The sequence below is a fragment of the Procambarus clarkii genome, chromosome 18, assembly GCF_040958095.1.
Source record: "Procambarus clarkii isolate CNS0578487 chromosome 18, FALCON_Pclarkii_2.0, whole genome shotgun sequence".
Lineage (NCBI taxonomy): Eukaryota > Metazoa > Arthropoda > Malacostraca > Decapoda > Cambaridae > Procambarus > Procambarus clarkii.
The window spans coordinates 32,547,302-32,564,088 of NC_091167.1; the positions used below are offsets into that span (position 1 = coordinate 32,547,302).

Genomic DNA, 16,787 nt, shown 5'->3' on the forward strand with positions numbered 1-16,787 from the left:
CCCACGTATAGATAATATAATATTAATCCTAAACTTTTTCGTCTGTATTTAAAAGCCTCGTCAAAGGTTTATCATTATCATCTAAATAGCTTCCTAGTTTTCACAATAATAATAATAATATTATAGGATAAAAACCCATATTTATAAATCCATCCCAATAATAATAATTTATTCACAAGAAGGTACAGTGGGTTAATGAGATGACATAAGATTGGTATTTTTACATTCTTGCAAAGTCACTAACACGCATAGCGTATCGGGCAGATGGTTAATCTAACATATCAGGAAAGATGAAAAGGTACATGGTAGCAAGGTTTTATATCAACAGATTTATTAACAATGTTATGTTAAACCTACATTATTTGTGTTTGAATATTGATAAATAACTACATTTATATCCTAAAATGACTGAGATTCGGTACACACAGAAATCACAATTGCGTGATGCATCAAATGAACAAATCAACAAGGGCCGTGACGAGGATTGGAACCTGCGTCCGAGAGCAACCCAGACGCTACCTTAATCGACTGAGCTACGACATGCTACTTTTCATGTCGTAGCTCAGGTAGCTCAGTCGATTAAGGCAGCGTCTGGGATGCTCTCGGACGCAGGTTTGAATCCTCGTCACGGCCCTTATGAATTTGTTCATTTACTGAGATTCGGTGATTATCATAACCTCAGCGCGACGTTTTCCTATCCAATGAACTTCACGGAGTTTCTGGGCGGAGTGACAAGGAACGCGTCAGGTCACTTGACGGGGGCGCGGACGGCGCTGACGATACTGGCCATGCAGGTCAGCAGGACGAGGTTGGACGAGGTTATCGCCAGCAGTGCAGGGCTTTCCGATGAGGTCAGGCAGCAAGGGTACTCTTTGATTGGGGGTTCTATATAGAGTACAATATACCTTGACCGTGGTTTAAGAAATACAATTTTCTTCTCGTGCTGATTCTCATAGCACAATATTAGGGAAATTTCTGGCCTTTTTGGCCCATTAGGAACGACTGCTATTTAAATCCACTTAGTCATTCGTATATTTGTCTAACCTACGCTTGAAACAATCGCATATCTCTGTCGAACAGTAACGTCTTTCTGCAGTAAATGTCACACTATTAAACTTAAATTAGTGACGCCGAAAAACTTAAACTGACTGCAGGTGGACGCCGAACTCTTTGCCTGGGAGGGGGAGTATATTCGTGTCCTCAACAATAACACCGGCAGACCGCAGGGACTCGGGGTCTTCATACAGTCCCAGCGCAGGTAAGTCTCCGTGGGCAGAGGTCTGCCTGCCTGTGTTTATTTTATCGATCATAAGTCTGTGATGCCATAAAAAGTGCTATATAGTCGTTTTTTTGACTAACCTACAATTCCATTTACCATTCAAGTATTTAATTTAATACTGTTCTATGATAAAGCAGAACACCTGGTCGCCATACGTAGTACTCCTTACTGTTATTGAGAACCTTTAACTCCCAGGTTTCGTTTTAAGACTTTCAACGTCCCGTGGGCTTCACTTAAGATGCAAATATGTACCTCTTTCTGTGCCTTCACAGCTTTGGGGAGATCAGTGGAGACACCATCCTGGGAGATGTGGCGTTCCTGGTGGTGGGCAATGTCACCCTCTTCATTTATGTGCAACTTATGCTCGGCAAGTTCAACATGGTGGAGAACAGGGTGAGTGAGGGTGGCCACACACCAGAGAACTTCATAGATTTACGGTATAAATTACTGAGAAACGGCCATGATATTAAATGACATGTAATCGGTAAAAATGTTAGTTATGGGTACCAAAGAACATCCACGAGCAACGTAGATCAGTTGTACATTTTTTTTGATTTACAGAACCTCTACCCAGTACGGTATGAAAATGTTCTCGTATCCGTAGCCTCTGTTGTCGCTGCTGGGACTGTTATCGACCTTCATGGCGGTGGGGGTGTCATTCGGGCTGTGCTCAGCGGTGGGGCTGCTCTACGGGCCCGTCCATACCATCCTGCCACTACTGATGCTCGGCCTGGGCGTCGACGACATGTTCGTCATCGTCCAGTGTTGGCACAACCTCACCCGGCAGGTAACCTCCCTCCACGACCCCTATACTCCCGACACCCAATAGTCCCGCCAAACAGCGTTTATGAAACGTTGAATCAACGTTGATTTAGAGTTACTATAATATTTTCTCCACTACTCAGTGGACACATTATCAAAGAGCATTGCTGAATTAACGTTTATTCAACGTTGAACCACTGGGAACACTCGGCGCATTGGTTCGAACCCTCATCAAGGCTCCTGTGTATTTGTTCTTTGATATATCACGTTAATGTGATTTTATACAAAAAGTTCATACACACTACCCTAGAAGTGCTCTGCTTCTAGTGTAATATACACAAGTAAACTAGAGCCAAATTTCATTGCAATAACAACATAAATGTTATACCAGAACAGAAACCTTCTCACCTCAACACACACAACAGCAGCACCCGACGGCGCAGGAGAGTAGCTCCTGAATACGTATGGACAGAGTTGCCGTTAACCTCAAGGTTGCCGTTATCGTAATATGGTGCATAGGGCAGGAGCATTGCTGCTTTATGAGCACCTGTGTGTGACAAGCTGTTTGGGCAGTGCGTGTAGGTGAGGCAGCAGGGTGCTTGTGGCAGGGGGCGTATAGGGAAAGAAGTAGGGGTGTCTATGGCAGGCTCGGGTATTGCATATGCTTCTCGGTCTTGCAGGAGCGTCGTCAGGAGATGAAAAAAAGGGTCGGGTGCGCTCTCCGGCACGCAGGCGTGGCCATCACAGTCACCTCCCTCACGGACTTCGCTGCCTTCATCATCGGCTCCACCACCGTGAGTCCTCACAACCTCCGTCACCTCCCTTAGTCTATTCGAAAAGGCGGGCAAAGCTCGTACAACGTAACTTGTACATTTTCAGATTATTATATTTGTAAATTGTATACATGCAGCGAGATGGTGTGTACATATGGTACTTACAGAAAGGTGTTCATTATTTATTCATTTATTGTATTATTATTCATTAATCTATTGTATAGTGGGAGGGGATTGAACCCGGATTCCTTGATTGTGAGCCGCGGACTTCGACTACTGGACTTTAGGACCCATGTGGCTGTGAGGTAAACACCAATGACACATCCCTTGCCGATATTTATTTTGCATGTATGCATCTGTTATCTTATATACCATGATATGCATACAGCATCTTATGATATCTTGTATAAGGAAATCTAGTTCAGATATCGAGCTTACTCTGTCATCTTTCACAGGTCCTGCCAGCCCTCAGGTCCTTCTGCATGTACTCCGCCATCGGTATCGCCACCCTCTACGTCTTCCAGGCTACCTTCTTCGTCGCCTGGTTCACTTTAGATCAGACTCGGCTTGAAGGTGGGTCCAGGTAGAGGTTACGTTGTTGGAGGAGGGTTGGGACGACTAAGGAGGAGTACCATAGGTGCAGTGTGATTAAGTATCTATATCTCACCTATTAGCTGTTACGAATTAAGGTTTTACTTGTAACGATAGGCGTTTCCCCGTAGACAAGCGCAATGGGCTCATCTGGTGCTACCAACACAAGAACTGGACACCCAACTCCTGCTCACAACGAGACCTCTGCCAGACCTTCTTTGATAAGATGTATTCTCGGGTTCTGCTCATGAAACCGATCAAGGTAATTCCGTGTTTTAATCATACTGCCTTAGCACCTTAGCCTCATAATTTTCTTTCCTTTCCGTGTTTTAATATTTTTTCAGACAGCATCAAATCTGCTTGACACAGGGTTTTAAGTTTAGTTCATTTAATATGCATGCCCATCCTGTAAGCGGTAATGCACCCCATACCCATCCTGTGAGAACCTGATAGGAACCATTCCTATCCTGTGAGCGGTAACATAAATGGTTAGAGGCACATATGAACTGTACCTCAAAAATTATTTTAGATAAGAAAGTTAATCTTGATCAGCTAATTACATAATTGAAGGTGATGAGTCACAAAAACGTGGCTAAAGTATGTTGACCAGACCACACACTAGAAGGTGAAGGGACGACGACGTTTCGGTCCGTCCTGGACCATTCTCAAGTCGATTGCCATTTCTCAAGACAATCGACTAGAGAATGATCAAGGACGGACTGAAACGTCGTCGTCCCTTCACCTTCTAGTGTGTGGTCTGGTCAACATAATTGAATGTACATAAAAGTTTAGTGAATTTTTATGGAAAATCAGTAGCGGCAATTAGTGTCGTGCATTTAAAGAGCAATGTTTACACTACCATGGCAGGCCATATTCCTTTTATTTAAAATATTTGTTTCTGAAGAACAATTTATGATAAGTGACTCGGTTTAATCTAGCCTTTTCAGTCATATTCATTTATAATATACTTGACGGGGTAACAGGCTCTTCTCTCTTCCTTCTCAACTTTTATCACTCCTCCACTCTCCCACTTTTCTTCTCTCAGAAAAAGAAATATTAGGATTGTTTTATTAACACATTTAGGTACATCTGCATTTGTGCAGCTACCCTAGACTATATGAAGGGGAGTACAATGTGTCAAAAAGCTAGCTACCTGATGCTAAAATCCCCATCACACAGAGACATGTGATAAGTAGTCTGCACTGACAAACTCTGGGTGCATTATGAGGATATCATGATGAACACAAGAGTGAATAAGGTAGCAGCGGTACTAAAAGTCCCCATCTCGCAGGATGGTTAGTCATACAGGGCCATATGTTCAGTAGCATTATGAAGCACTGAAGAATCTGCAAAAATAACTCTATGGGAAAGCACAACTGCTATTTCACACATTATTTTATGAAAATCACACGGGATGAGGAGTGGGGGCAAATATCAGCAACTATATATAGTTGCTGATATTTCTTAGTGTGGTACTGGGGCCAACCCCAAGTGACCATTAACACTTACATACTCCCCATCCCCTCATGTGAAATATTTGAAAGATGGGCGAGGCTACACCGGTGTCTGGCCTCCAACCTCAGATCCAGATATTTTCTTTATATACATGCGTAAATATCTACATATAAAAATGAAACGAAAATAATCAAGAGCACTTTCGTGATTAAATATATTTTCAAAGACTACAGTGTTCCTTGAAAATGTGGTAGTTAAATTGCGAAAGCATTCGGATTATTTTCTCATGCGTAAATATCCACAAACAGAATCGCGTGTTGTTATTAATTATTCTTGTATAAGACACACGCATGCACGCAATGTCAAATCAACGCTTCCACAAAACGGTTCATTGTTATTTGAAAACCTCCAATACTATGAATGGCTTTCATTATTTTCTGCTGTCTTTATTCTCTCAGAATAGTTTCCATCAGCTTTAGGTATTGACCCGGTCCGCGGTCGGTAGTCATACTGTAGCCCGTGAGACCAGTGTTACCCCAGCCCGAGGCTACAGCATGTTCCTGGTGTGGGCACAGGTGGCGGTGCTGGCGGTGACGGCCGTGATGTTTGGTGCCAGTGTCTGGGGCGTTACCAACCTCCGCCAGGAGTTCAACCCCGTCTGGTTCATTCCTCAGTCCTCCTACCTCTTCCAGTTCCTCTCCAGAATCCTCACCTACTACCCCCAGGCAGGTAAGCCCAGGGAAGAGTGGGGACCCGTAGGTGGACGGGTCTAGACGGGAAGAACGTGGGGTGGGGGTCAGGGTTATGGGGGAATTCAGATGTCCTGGAGAATAATTGTTATTTTGCGTAATAGTAGTAATAGAAAACTGTAATGAACTAAATGGAGCAGGTTCTAGATGTGAACTTTATTAATAATTTAAAAAGTAGATATTATGAAGCAGTACTTTTCAAACTAACAGGAGTCAGTGCATTGAATTGAATTGAAATTGAAATGAAATAAGTTTATTGAGGTAAAATACACACAAAGGGATGAGGTAGCTCAAGCTATTCTCACCCCATTCAGTACAACGTGTTAATATATACATAGACACACATCACAAATAAACACATTACCAAACATTTTGAGAGGTAAAAATATACATTTCCTCCTTCACAAGTAGTATGTTATCAGACGTACACACAAATACTTTTATGACCTAGGTATACTGTATAGACAAATTGCAAGACACCTGCAGATAATTCAACAAAATATTACAATCTTGGTGCAAAATTCTTATATCTCTCAAGAATATCATCAACCTTTCCGTTGTGACACATCCAGGCTATTTGTTCAGGAACAGTCCTTATCTCAGTGTTTCTATATACACTAATCAACGGACAATCAAGAATATAATGGGCAAGGGTGTGAGACCTTAACATACCACATAGTTTACACTTCGTGTCATTACCATGAACATCTATCCCATATTCCCAGTAATATTTGTACCCAAGCCTGAGCCGCATGTACACAGAGTCACTCCAAGCATTTCTCCTTTTACCATAAGTGAAATGGGTGTTTTGACTCACATACATGTAGTGTTGCATGGTTTGACTACTCTCATACATTATCTCTCTCCTCTCCACTCCCGCCTGTGCCTGAATATTTCTGATTTTGCTTCTTATTTGTCTCATTGTGAATTCACATTCAATGTCAACTTGTGGTTTTGATGTGGCACGTTTGGCCAAGTCATCCGCCACCTCGTTGAGCACTATTCCAACGTGAGATGGAATCCACATGAATTTCACACTATAACCTTTCAGCTGTATCTCAGTTATTCTTCTCTTACAGTCCTCCACTATAGACATGAAGACTGGGTTTCGACTGTTTAAGGACTCCAGTGCTCCTCGGCTATCGACAAATACAAAAACATTTTTGTCGTCATGACGTACTTCCTCCAAACACGCCAGAATGGCCTGCAGTTCAGCTTGTGTGGATGATATATAATTACTAAGCCGGAGTTCAATTATCCTGTCCACAGTCCCAAACTCCGTATAATCCCTTATTAGGACACCACACCCTGCCCTGCCATCCTCCGCCACCGACCCGTCGCAATATACATGTAAACTGTTGCCTCTTGGTAACCGAGATATCATGCTTCCATACAAACACCGTAATTGTCCCGGTTCATGATGAATCTTTTTCACCTTGAGGGGTACAATTTCGACGTCTATTTTCTGTACTTTCCAGGGAGCAGACATATTACACTTTCGAGAGGGTTTACAGCAGTCAAGTACGTCGTATTCCCTGAGGTCATGAGCTAATCCTCTCGTATAGCGTGTCTCCCTCAGTTTCCTGGAAGTGTGTACGTCACTCAAGCAGGTCTGAACGCTCTCAAACAGCTTATCCCCTCCTTTTCTCCGCATGAAACGAATAGATACTCTAGTGTTAATGTCACGGACTCTATCACACACACTCTGTAAATTTAATTCCATTCTCATTATTTCAATCATTGCATTTCTTTGACATCCAAGAATAATCCTCATAGCCTCGTTCTGTATCAGCTCTATTTTTTGAATTCTGCCTTGGCCTGTGTAAGACAATACGGGTGCTGCGTAGTCTATCAGGGAGCGAACAGTGCTTATGTATAACATCCGCAAGATAGGTACCCCAACACCTTTACCAGAAAAAGCCAGTGCTTTTAGAGGATGCAGACGGGCTTTACATAAGGTGCTGATATGATTTATTTCAGCATTTTTACTCTCACATGTGTATCCAACATACATGCCCAGATACTTGTACTTCTGTACACGGCTCAGTTCCACACCATTTAGAGTAAGTGTTATATTTCTTCGTTTCCTATACTCGTATTTGGTTTTATCTGCATTTATAACTAAGCCTAACTTGTGACAGGTTGTACCAAGTATGTTAAGAGCATCTTGAATTTTGTTCCCAGAAGTGCCTTGTATAAGAATGTCATCAGCATATATGATCGTCGTGACCCCTGGAGGATACATCTCTGATGCTAATCTGTTCATTAATACATTGAATAAGGTGGGACTTAATACTCCCCCTTGTGGGGTACCTAACTGAAACCTCCGTTCCTCAGACATGTATCCCTGGTAATACACCTGACCTTTTCTGCCTTGCAGGTAATCCCTTATCCAGTGTAGCAATCTCCCTGTTATTCCCAGATTGGCTAATTCGTATAAGATTACTTCCCCATTGGCTTTATCAAACGCTCCTTGTAGATCAACAAAAACTCTACAATTGTCATCCACATTAGACAAACACTTTAAGAGACAATCCGCAGTACTTTTGCCTTTGATAAAACCAAAGAGATTATTGGACATGTTATCACCTACAAGGTAGAGTAGCCTATTTAACAAAATCCTTTCCATCATTTTACAAAAGCAGGATATTAAGGAGACAGGTCTGTAGCCTCCGTTTGACTTAGGGATAGGAATGATGACAGCCTCTTTCCATTTTCTTGGTAACTTTCCCTCTCTATAACTCATATTAAACAAATCAAGTAAGGGATTAGGTTTCATACCGGCTAAATAATTAAGTATGTCATACGTTACTCCATCTTTTCCCGGAGCAGTGGAGCTGCCACTTTTTATAGCATCCAGTAGCTCATCGTGGGTTATCTCAGTGCATGCTAGTCAGTGCATTAGTTAGCCGGCGCCAATCACTTTCCCGTATTCACAGATAGACTACTGCACGCACGAAAAAAAAAAGCAATAGCCGAAACGCTTAGTTACTGTATGGCTTTATATAATAAACAATGACTTTACCCACTTTATACTATACATTGGAGAAGGTGTTGTATAAATACAGTATTAAATTTAATATTATTTACTGTCATCATTTTCTACTACTTTTCCTCTCGCGTCGATGCTTCACACACATTCTCACTGATGTTTCTTCAGGACACCAACATGTTTTATCCTTGTACAGATTCCTACTGATTACGCTGTTCTTCTTCTTCAGGCGAGAGAGGAGCAGTATACCTCGGGGCCCTCAACTACTCCCAGGAGTTTCAGAAGATTGGTCAGCTGACGGCGGCGATGAAGGAGAACGAATACATCTCCGCCGTGGACTCCTGGTATGACTTGATGGTTGGCTACACCAAGGACGACACTGGCGAGGGTTAGTGTAGTGTGTGTGTGTGTGTGTGTGTGTGTGTGTGTGTGTGTGTGTGTGTGTGTGTGTGTGTGTGTGTGTGTGTGTGTGTGTGTGTGTGTGTGTGGATAAATAAACTAAAGTCAATTCGGATGAAGGTGGAAACATGGTTACACAAGACCCGACAGATAGACAGTCAACTTGACACAAGATTACGGCTTGTACAACTAATTCAACTTTTTCTCACTATCTAATAATTCTGAACCCACGTTATATACAAAGATAATATATTTAATATTTGAATTATGTGAAATTTTTAATTCAATAATATTTCAATATTTATTGATATAATTTGTTTTAATTAATGCATTTAACATAACAAACAGTGCATTACTATTCTGATGTTATTATGCTCTATTTGTTAATATGCACGCTGACCATAATTACACGAGAATATACATCTAAAAAAAAAAAAATGTGCGTATACAAAACTGAATAAACTAACACAAAATCTAAAGGTTACCAACTATTGGGTTCAATTAAAACAAAACAAAAAATCTAGCAAAGCTTTACCCTATACCACCACTCTCGGCAGACATTGGTGGGAAGGCGCTCAATGACACCTTCTTCAGGCAGGTGTTGTCAGCTTTCCTCTTCTCTCCCGCCGGCTCCCGCTTCCAGACCTACTTCCACTTCCAGGGCAACCTGACTGTCGCTCAGCCCACGCCTCCAGTCACAGTCAGTACCCCACACACTATAGTGACAGTAGTCACTCTTTCTCCTGTTGCTAACTTTCCCATTTTTGATATTGGCACATTTAAATCGTCATCTATTATCATATCACGTTTTGTATGAAGGGCATAATTATGAACAAGTTCTCTCAGTATACTCCATACTACTGTTGGGATCCATATTCTAGTTTTTTAGAGGACCGTAAACAAGAAATTAAAAACAAAAGTGACCACGAATTTTAGGAGAATACCATGTACTCTAGAGCCATGAGTTCCAATAAGACGAATTACAATAACACTTGGATCCTTGTGTGGGTACATCAGGACCTCTCTCTTTCTCTCTCTCTCTCTGCAGGCGTGCAAGTTCGACTACAGCCATAGGATGCTTGAAGGACGGGATGAACAGATCACTGCTATGGATCAAATCAAGCAGCTGGTGAATGATGCTGGATTTTCAGGCAAGCTAGTATCTGTCTATATCCAATGGATGGTTTAGCAACATCTCTTCACATTGTTTAGAGTAGCTCTTCTTTTACTGAGTCTACATAAATTAACTCTTACTCGGCACCAAGCCGAGTAAGAGCTAACAAGAAACTTGTCCTGGAGTTGTGTAACTGCACACAGGTGTTATCTTAGTGACACCTTTTTTGGTTCATTAATGTTACTTAGGGGCGGGGGTGAGGCAAGCAGAAGCTTGTGTTTCACTGTGGGTGAGCACCTGCTTTGTTATACCAGGGGAGGAGGCGAGGACATGCATGTATTGCACTGGAAATGGGTGCAAATGCCTGTTTATATTGCACCGGGAGAAGGGGGGCAATCGCCTGAATGTATTGTACCGGGGTGGGGGGATCAGGAGCTCCTGCTTGTTGCACTGAAGGGAGAGTGCCTACTTGTGCACCTATCTACCTAAAGACAAGTGTCCTGCAACTCCAGGTTTACCTGCATCAAGTCATTATATCTGACATGACAGCACCTGTACATGGTGACGCTTGGCTTGATTACCATTTGATTGTACCCTGTAACCTTACTCTTGGCAGTATGCTATACCCTCAACTGCTCCACTACGGGTAGGTAAGGTGCCAGGTAAGTCCACTACGGGCTCACTATAGCCCGTGCTACTTGGAACTTTTGTTCCCAGTAGCTGAATCTAAAACATCATCATCATCATCTAGACATCTGACCAGCAGTTGTACCCTTAACACATGGCTTTGTCACTCCAAATTCTACAAAACTTACGTCCTTGTACTTTGATGTAACGTTTAACTCGCACTTTGAAATATTCTGTAACTTAGTACTTGGCTGTATTCTGTAGCTTCACAAATACTTGTTTAATGTGAAATGATGGCCAGTGCAAACCAGTGCTACCAAATTATGCTTCTTATCTTGAGGTTATCGTGAGATGATTTCAGGGCTTTTTTTTAGTGTCCCCGCGGCCCTCCACCCCCAGGAAGCAGCCCGTGACAGCTGACTAACACCCAGGTACCTATTTTACTGCTAGGTAACAGGGGCATAGGGTGAAAGAAACTGCCCATTGTTTCTCAACGGCGCCTGGGATCGAACCCAGGACCACAGGATCACAAGTCCAGCGTGCTGTCCGCTCGGCAGACCGGCTCCCAGTGCAAACCAGTGCTACCATATTACGCTTGCACAAACCTGCTGCACCATAATGCTCCTTTCTTCTACATAAAGAACATAATATTACAGGAAATGGCAGAAGGCCTATTGACCCATATAAGGCGGCTTATATTAATATGCACCCAAACTCATTCATACATCTTGCCCTTAAAACAATTCGGCGATCCTAGGTCTATAGTGTGTTAATTGATAATTTGTTTCATAAATTAGAAAAAATCCAAATCAGCACTTACCCCTGGTCTTAACTGAATCAAAGTTTTCCAATTTATATCCATAGTCTTTTCATATTACATGTGAAATTGGCAACACCCAGAGTTGTTTACTCGCACCTGAATGGCCCAGCAGAAAACCTCACCTGCATTGATGCCCTTTCAGACTTTGCAGCCCCACTGGCTATGATGTACAGCAGCTGGGAGACAAACAAGGTCATCATGGTGGAGCTGGTGAGGAACCTGAGCCTAGCCATAGTGGCCGTGTTCCTCATGACACTTGTTCTCATCGCAAACCTCATCACCTCCTGCTATGTCCTCCTCTCCGTCACCATTACTCTGGTGAGACACCTGCATATTTACCTGAATTTATGCGAAAGACACCATCTCTCTTGTGGCCTTGGTGACAGGGGGTGGGGCATAATCTGTTCTCTAAATCAAAATTGCTAGTTCTATCCCAGTATTTACCAAAGTATTTCCTAAATCTGAACTTATCCAACTTATCACCATTATTTCTTGTCCTATTTTGTGTTGATATACTGTGCTTAACACCATATTTACATCCCCCTTTGTTATACAGTATGCTATATTGCCTTTGCTATATTTGCCCGAAACGCTATGCGTACTAGTGGCTTTAGGTATTGTATGTACTACCTCTATCTTTAAATCTAACAGAATGTTTGTACTGTAACTCTGCAACTTTGTATGTACTGTTCCTAAATAAATTATTATTGTTATTATTATATAAATTTTATATTGCAATTATGTCAACCCTTAACATAGGTTAAGGTTAGGATTACTCTTAACCTTTCTAGAATTTTTTTTGTTTAATCTCTTCATTAGGAAGATTTCTAATCCGTGAGATTAACTTTGTCATTCTTCTTGTATAACTTAGATTCATAATATTATTCATAATAAGATTCAAAGTAACCTATTTTTCTTATTTTGAACTACATTGGTAGGGATCTTTTTAAGTCAAGAAATCTATCATTTACCCAATGACCACAATTTATTTATTGGCCTTGATGGGGTGGACAGAAAGCTAGTAACTTATCAAAGGTCTTTCCCCACATTTTATCCTGTAGATTTTTATCCAACTTGACTTTGAACTGTCTTGGCTTCTATGGCTTCTATGCATAGATGGATCTATGGGTGAAAAGGCATCTCCTGTTTTGTCTTACATTGCAACTTGTTGAGTTTGATGCTGTTGCCCCTTGTATGTATTACATGTGGCCTTTTTAAAGAAGTATTCTAGATTAATATCATGATGCCCAGATCCCTTTTGCTTTCAGATTTGGCAATTTCAACATTATCCAGCTGATATATGATAACTATTAGAATCCTACATCTGATAGTACAGTAGTATTAATTTTCCAATCTATCTATTTTATGTCTAAATTGTCTTGTAGCAATTTTTAGGCTCTTGAATTTATTTCTTGCCATATCTGCATCTTTGGCTAAATTATTGATGTTGTTCTTTAGTTTTGCATAAATCATTTACACAAGGTACACATAGATACCTGGACAAGACCCTGGGGCACTCTACTTACAATAGTTTCCAACTCTGATTTTACTATATGCTTACTCCTTCCTTTTAAATAATCGTGATCAGATTCAGTTTGATAACATTCCATTACCATGCATTTCTATCATTATAATCAGTCTCGTGAGACACCATATCGAGGGATTTGCTAAAGTTAAGGTATATAATGTTGCAATCTTTTCTGCTCTCAATTGGAGTGAATCTTGTTAAAATCATGCTGTGAATTTTTTATTATTTTTTAAGAGGTATACAAATGGTTTGTGCAGTTATCAAGTCATTGATTTGGATCATTTGTTTCTTGGAGGTGACCTCACTGACCATGGGTTCTTTGCATTTGTTATTCTATAATGTATGGTGCAGTTTTTCCTTGTTTCCTTCTATATTATTCAGTATGTTGCATGATCAGCATCACACTCTCCATACAGAGACCCATTATGTACCTTTTCAGTATGACTTGTGGTGGGTAATACACCATAGTCTATATTGGGACGAGCTTACTTAAATCCAAGGTGAAATGCTAAGGATCAATGTATAATTAATGTGCAGATGAAAAGTCACAATAATGTGGCTTAAAAATATTGACCAAACCACACACTAGAAATTGAAGAGACGACGACGTTTCGGTCCGTCCTGGACCATTATATCAAGTCAATTGTTCTGACTTCCTCCTGTACAGGTGAACGTGATGGCGCTGATGACGTGGTGGGACCTAACCATTGACATCATCACCTGCATCAACCTGGTCCTCTGTATAGGTCTGTGTGTCGACTACTCTGCCCACATCGCTCTACACTTCATGCAGGTCAATTTTTTTGTTCTCTCTCTTTCTGTATGGATTTCTTGGTGTTCGGGTTGTTAATCCTCCATGTGTACAGATGTAGGCCATATACAAATATTGTAAGAAAAAGATCAGTTGAACATATGAGAGTAACGGGTATTTACAATGAACTGACTGTTACGTCTCATCCACACAGCTCGTTGAACTACAGGGGTAATTATTGGCTTTGTCTAGGGGTAATACCTGTCTCTTAAATATGTTCAACCAGAGTGCCTCACAAGTCTGTACCATACAAAGAATATTTCACCAGATTATAAAAACATGCACATAAAAATTTATATATAATATGTCAATTTAAGTATATCATTCATGTATCACAATTAATAAGATGGCACAATAAAGTAATGAATTATAATAATGCAAATATCTCCCGATAACTATATCTACTACAACGTAAACAGAAAAAACAACAAACAAAACTTATCAGGACAAGATCCTCATAAGAATTCCTTAATTCCAAATTGGCCCTTTTTCCAAAGTTCAGTTAATCCGGTGTGACATATCGGCCCCTTTTTCCAAAGTTCGATGAATCCGGTGTAACATATCGGCCCCTTTTTCCAAAGTTTGGTGAATCTGGTGTGACATATCGGCCCCTTTTTCCAAAGTTCGGTGAATCCGGTGTGACATATCGGCCCCTTTTTCCAGAAAAAAAGGGGCCCATACGCCTTCATCCCTACTACTATACGAGATAAGAATACAGACGGACGGGAGATGTCTCCCGTCCGTCTGTCAGTAGCACAAAGTCGACTATTATAGCGTCAGTATTTGGTGCCACAGGTGAGAGGTTCCCGGGATGAGAGGGTCCGGCTGGCTGTCAAGGACATGGGGCCACCTGTCATCAATGGCGCCTTCTCCACCTTCTTGGCCTTCGTCTTCCTCGCCAGGTCGGACTCCCATGTCTTCCTCTCCTTCTTCAAAGTAAGTGGAATTTGAGTTTGTTTCATATAACTGCTTTGAGGTCAATATAGTTTGTATACTTAGGTACCGATTTTGTGTAATTTTTTGTTTTTTGGCCAGAGGTTCTTGGAACTCTGTTTAGACTAGAGCGGCAGTAAACGTATGGTGGGCTTCCAAGCTTAACTCTATTACAAGGTAAATGTTGCTATGGTCTATTGATATCTTGATTCTAAAAAACTGTTTAATTAGATACTGTTTATAGATTTGGCAATTATATTCAAAAGGTTAGGTGAAATCATTTATTAGTGCTGAAACAAAATCTGTTTTGTAATATTATATTTAGGTGAAACTGTTTTGTGCTATGTAAGGTTTAAATGTGCCTGACAGGGAATAACAATAAATATACTATATATATATATATATATATTTTACAAGTCGAGCCTGGCCTCAGGCGGGGCTCGAGGAGTAGAACAACTCCCGAAACCTCCAGGTATACTGTACCTGTGTTTTTATATGTTGTGATTTACAATTTTTGCTCTTTTATTTGAAAAACTCAAGTTCAAGCAGTATACTGTCTTCCTTTGCCCATTTAACATATTTGTTAATGATTTATATTTTGTTCTCACTACCATTAGGCACTAAATTTAAGACATTATAAAACATCTAGCCTACATTAGTTTAGTTCATTTATTATGCACCCCATAACCATCCTGTGGTGGTAGTGGAGAAGATCACAGCGCCACATAATGGACTCGGGAAACCAACCCCAAAGTTCATTTTGCTAAGCAAGTTTAAACTATGTAATTGGACTAGAAAGATTTATGTATAAATAAACGATATGTTCAAGAACTGTACCAGTTGTTTATTTACCTGAGGGTCACTGCCACTAGTGGCTATGACAGGAATAGAAAGCTGGCGGTTTGTCAAAGATCCCAATATTTCTGGGGATTTTGTTTTACTCGATTTTGAAATGAAGTAATGTCTTGGCATTTACGGTTTTGATGGGTAGGCAGTTACACAAGTTTTTAAGACTGGGTGAAAAAGCATCTGTTTGGTCCTACATTGTGGCTTGGACTTGAGACTGTTGCCCCTTGTATGTGTTACATTTGACCTTTAAAAAAAAAAAAGACTGAATTAATATCTTTCACAGTCATTTGGGTTCCAGCTTTTAAAGTTTAAAATTTGGGTAAAAGTGACTGAATGGCACACATCATATACATATGATTTAAAGTAACACTTAAGATTTAAAAGTCACGCACGGTAAAGGAGGCACCTATATTAGTAATATAAGTGCCAGGGGCAATAGTAATCCTGCCCGGAGCGCTATGCGTGCTAGTGGCTGTACAAAAATGTAAGAACTCTTGTATATATAAATAAATTACAAAAATAAAATAAACAGCCTCCATCTTTGAAAAAATATAGGGTACGCCGCCATTGGCCGCAGTGTTGCCAGATTGGGCTACACGTAGCGAATTGGGCTACTTCGGGAGCTCGGGGTTCTCAAATCGTTTTATTTCGCTACTTGCTACTTTTGAGGTTAATTTAAAAGCAAGTTGGGCTAATTTGGGATATTAATGTTTAGAAACTATATGATGATTATTTATGCTTTTATAATGTAATGTGTACAAATAACAGCAGAGTTCAACAGCCTGATTGACTAGACGACTTACCGCAGGAAGCTTGGTCAGAGACCGCCCCCCTGGGGACGTTGACCCTAGGAACCTTCGAAAGAAAAAGTAACTGCAAGGTAATCCTCTCCAGGGGCCATAGACTTCCCAACCTTAATTGTCATTAATACTTCATCCCAAAAGCTACAGCTGGTTTCACAGATCTCCATTAAGGAGAGAAAGTTATCTAGAAATTTACAGATTGATAAAGGATAGGAGAGGTCCCTTACAATTAATACCTTTGTCAGGAAGACAATGGTTGGCAAGGAGCAGTAGTGTTAGATCACACTGTTAGATCAGTGGGA

The 16,787-nt window shown here is 40.8% G+C and overlaps 1 protein-coding gene across 2 annotated transcripts in view; it reads left to right on the forward strand.

Annotated features, from left to right (window-relative positions):
• The window catches only part of LOC123754396 (NPC intracellular cholesterol transporter 1 homolog 1b), a 32,202-nt gene that overhangs the window by 14,071 nt on the left and 1,344 nt on the right, over positions 1-16,787 (forward strand). The window contains exons 6-20 of one of the 2 annotated variants that reach the window (XM_045736773.2): positions 683-851; positions 1,155-1,258; positions 1,552-1,672; positions 1,884-2,066; positions 2,722-2,835; positions 3,270-3,387; positions 3,537-3,667; positions 5,436-5,589; positions 8,831-8,989; positions 9,558-9,700; positions 10,049-10,151; positions 11,704-11,879; positions 13,757-13,882; positions 14,696-14,836; positions 14,936-15,633. In XM_045736773.2, coding sequence (XP_045592729.1) covers positions 683-851; positions 1,155-1,258; positions 1,552-1,672; positions 1,884-2,066; positions 2,722-2,835; positions 3,270-3,387; positions 3,537-3,667; positions 5,436-5,589; positions 8,831-8,989; positions 9,558-9,700; positions 10,049-10,151; positions 11,704-11,879; positions 13,757-13,882; positions 14,696-14,836; positions 14,936-14,962 — 1,969 coding nt within the window. In that variant the 3' untranslated portion in view covers positions 14,963-15,633. Of the gene's footprint in view, positions 1-682; positions 852-1,154; positions 1,259-1,551; positions 1,673-1,883; positions 2,067-2,721; positions 2,836-3,269; positions 3,388-3,536; positions 3,668-5,435; positions 5,590-8,830; positions 8,990-9,557; positions 9,701-10,048; positions 10,152-11,703; positions 11,880-13,756; positions 13,883-14,695; positions 14,837-14,935; positions 15,634-16,787 lie in introns of those variants that run through there. The other variant, XM_045736771.2, reaches the window with a different exon arrangement.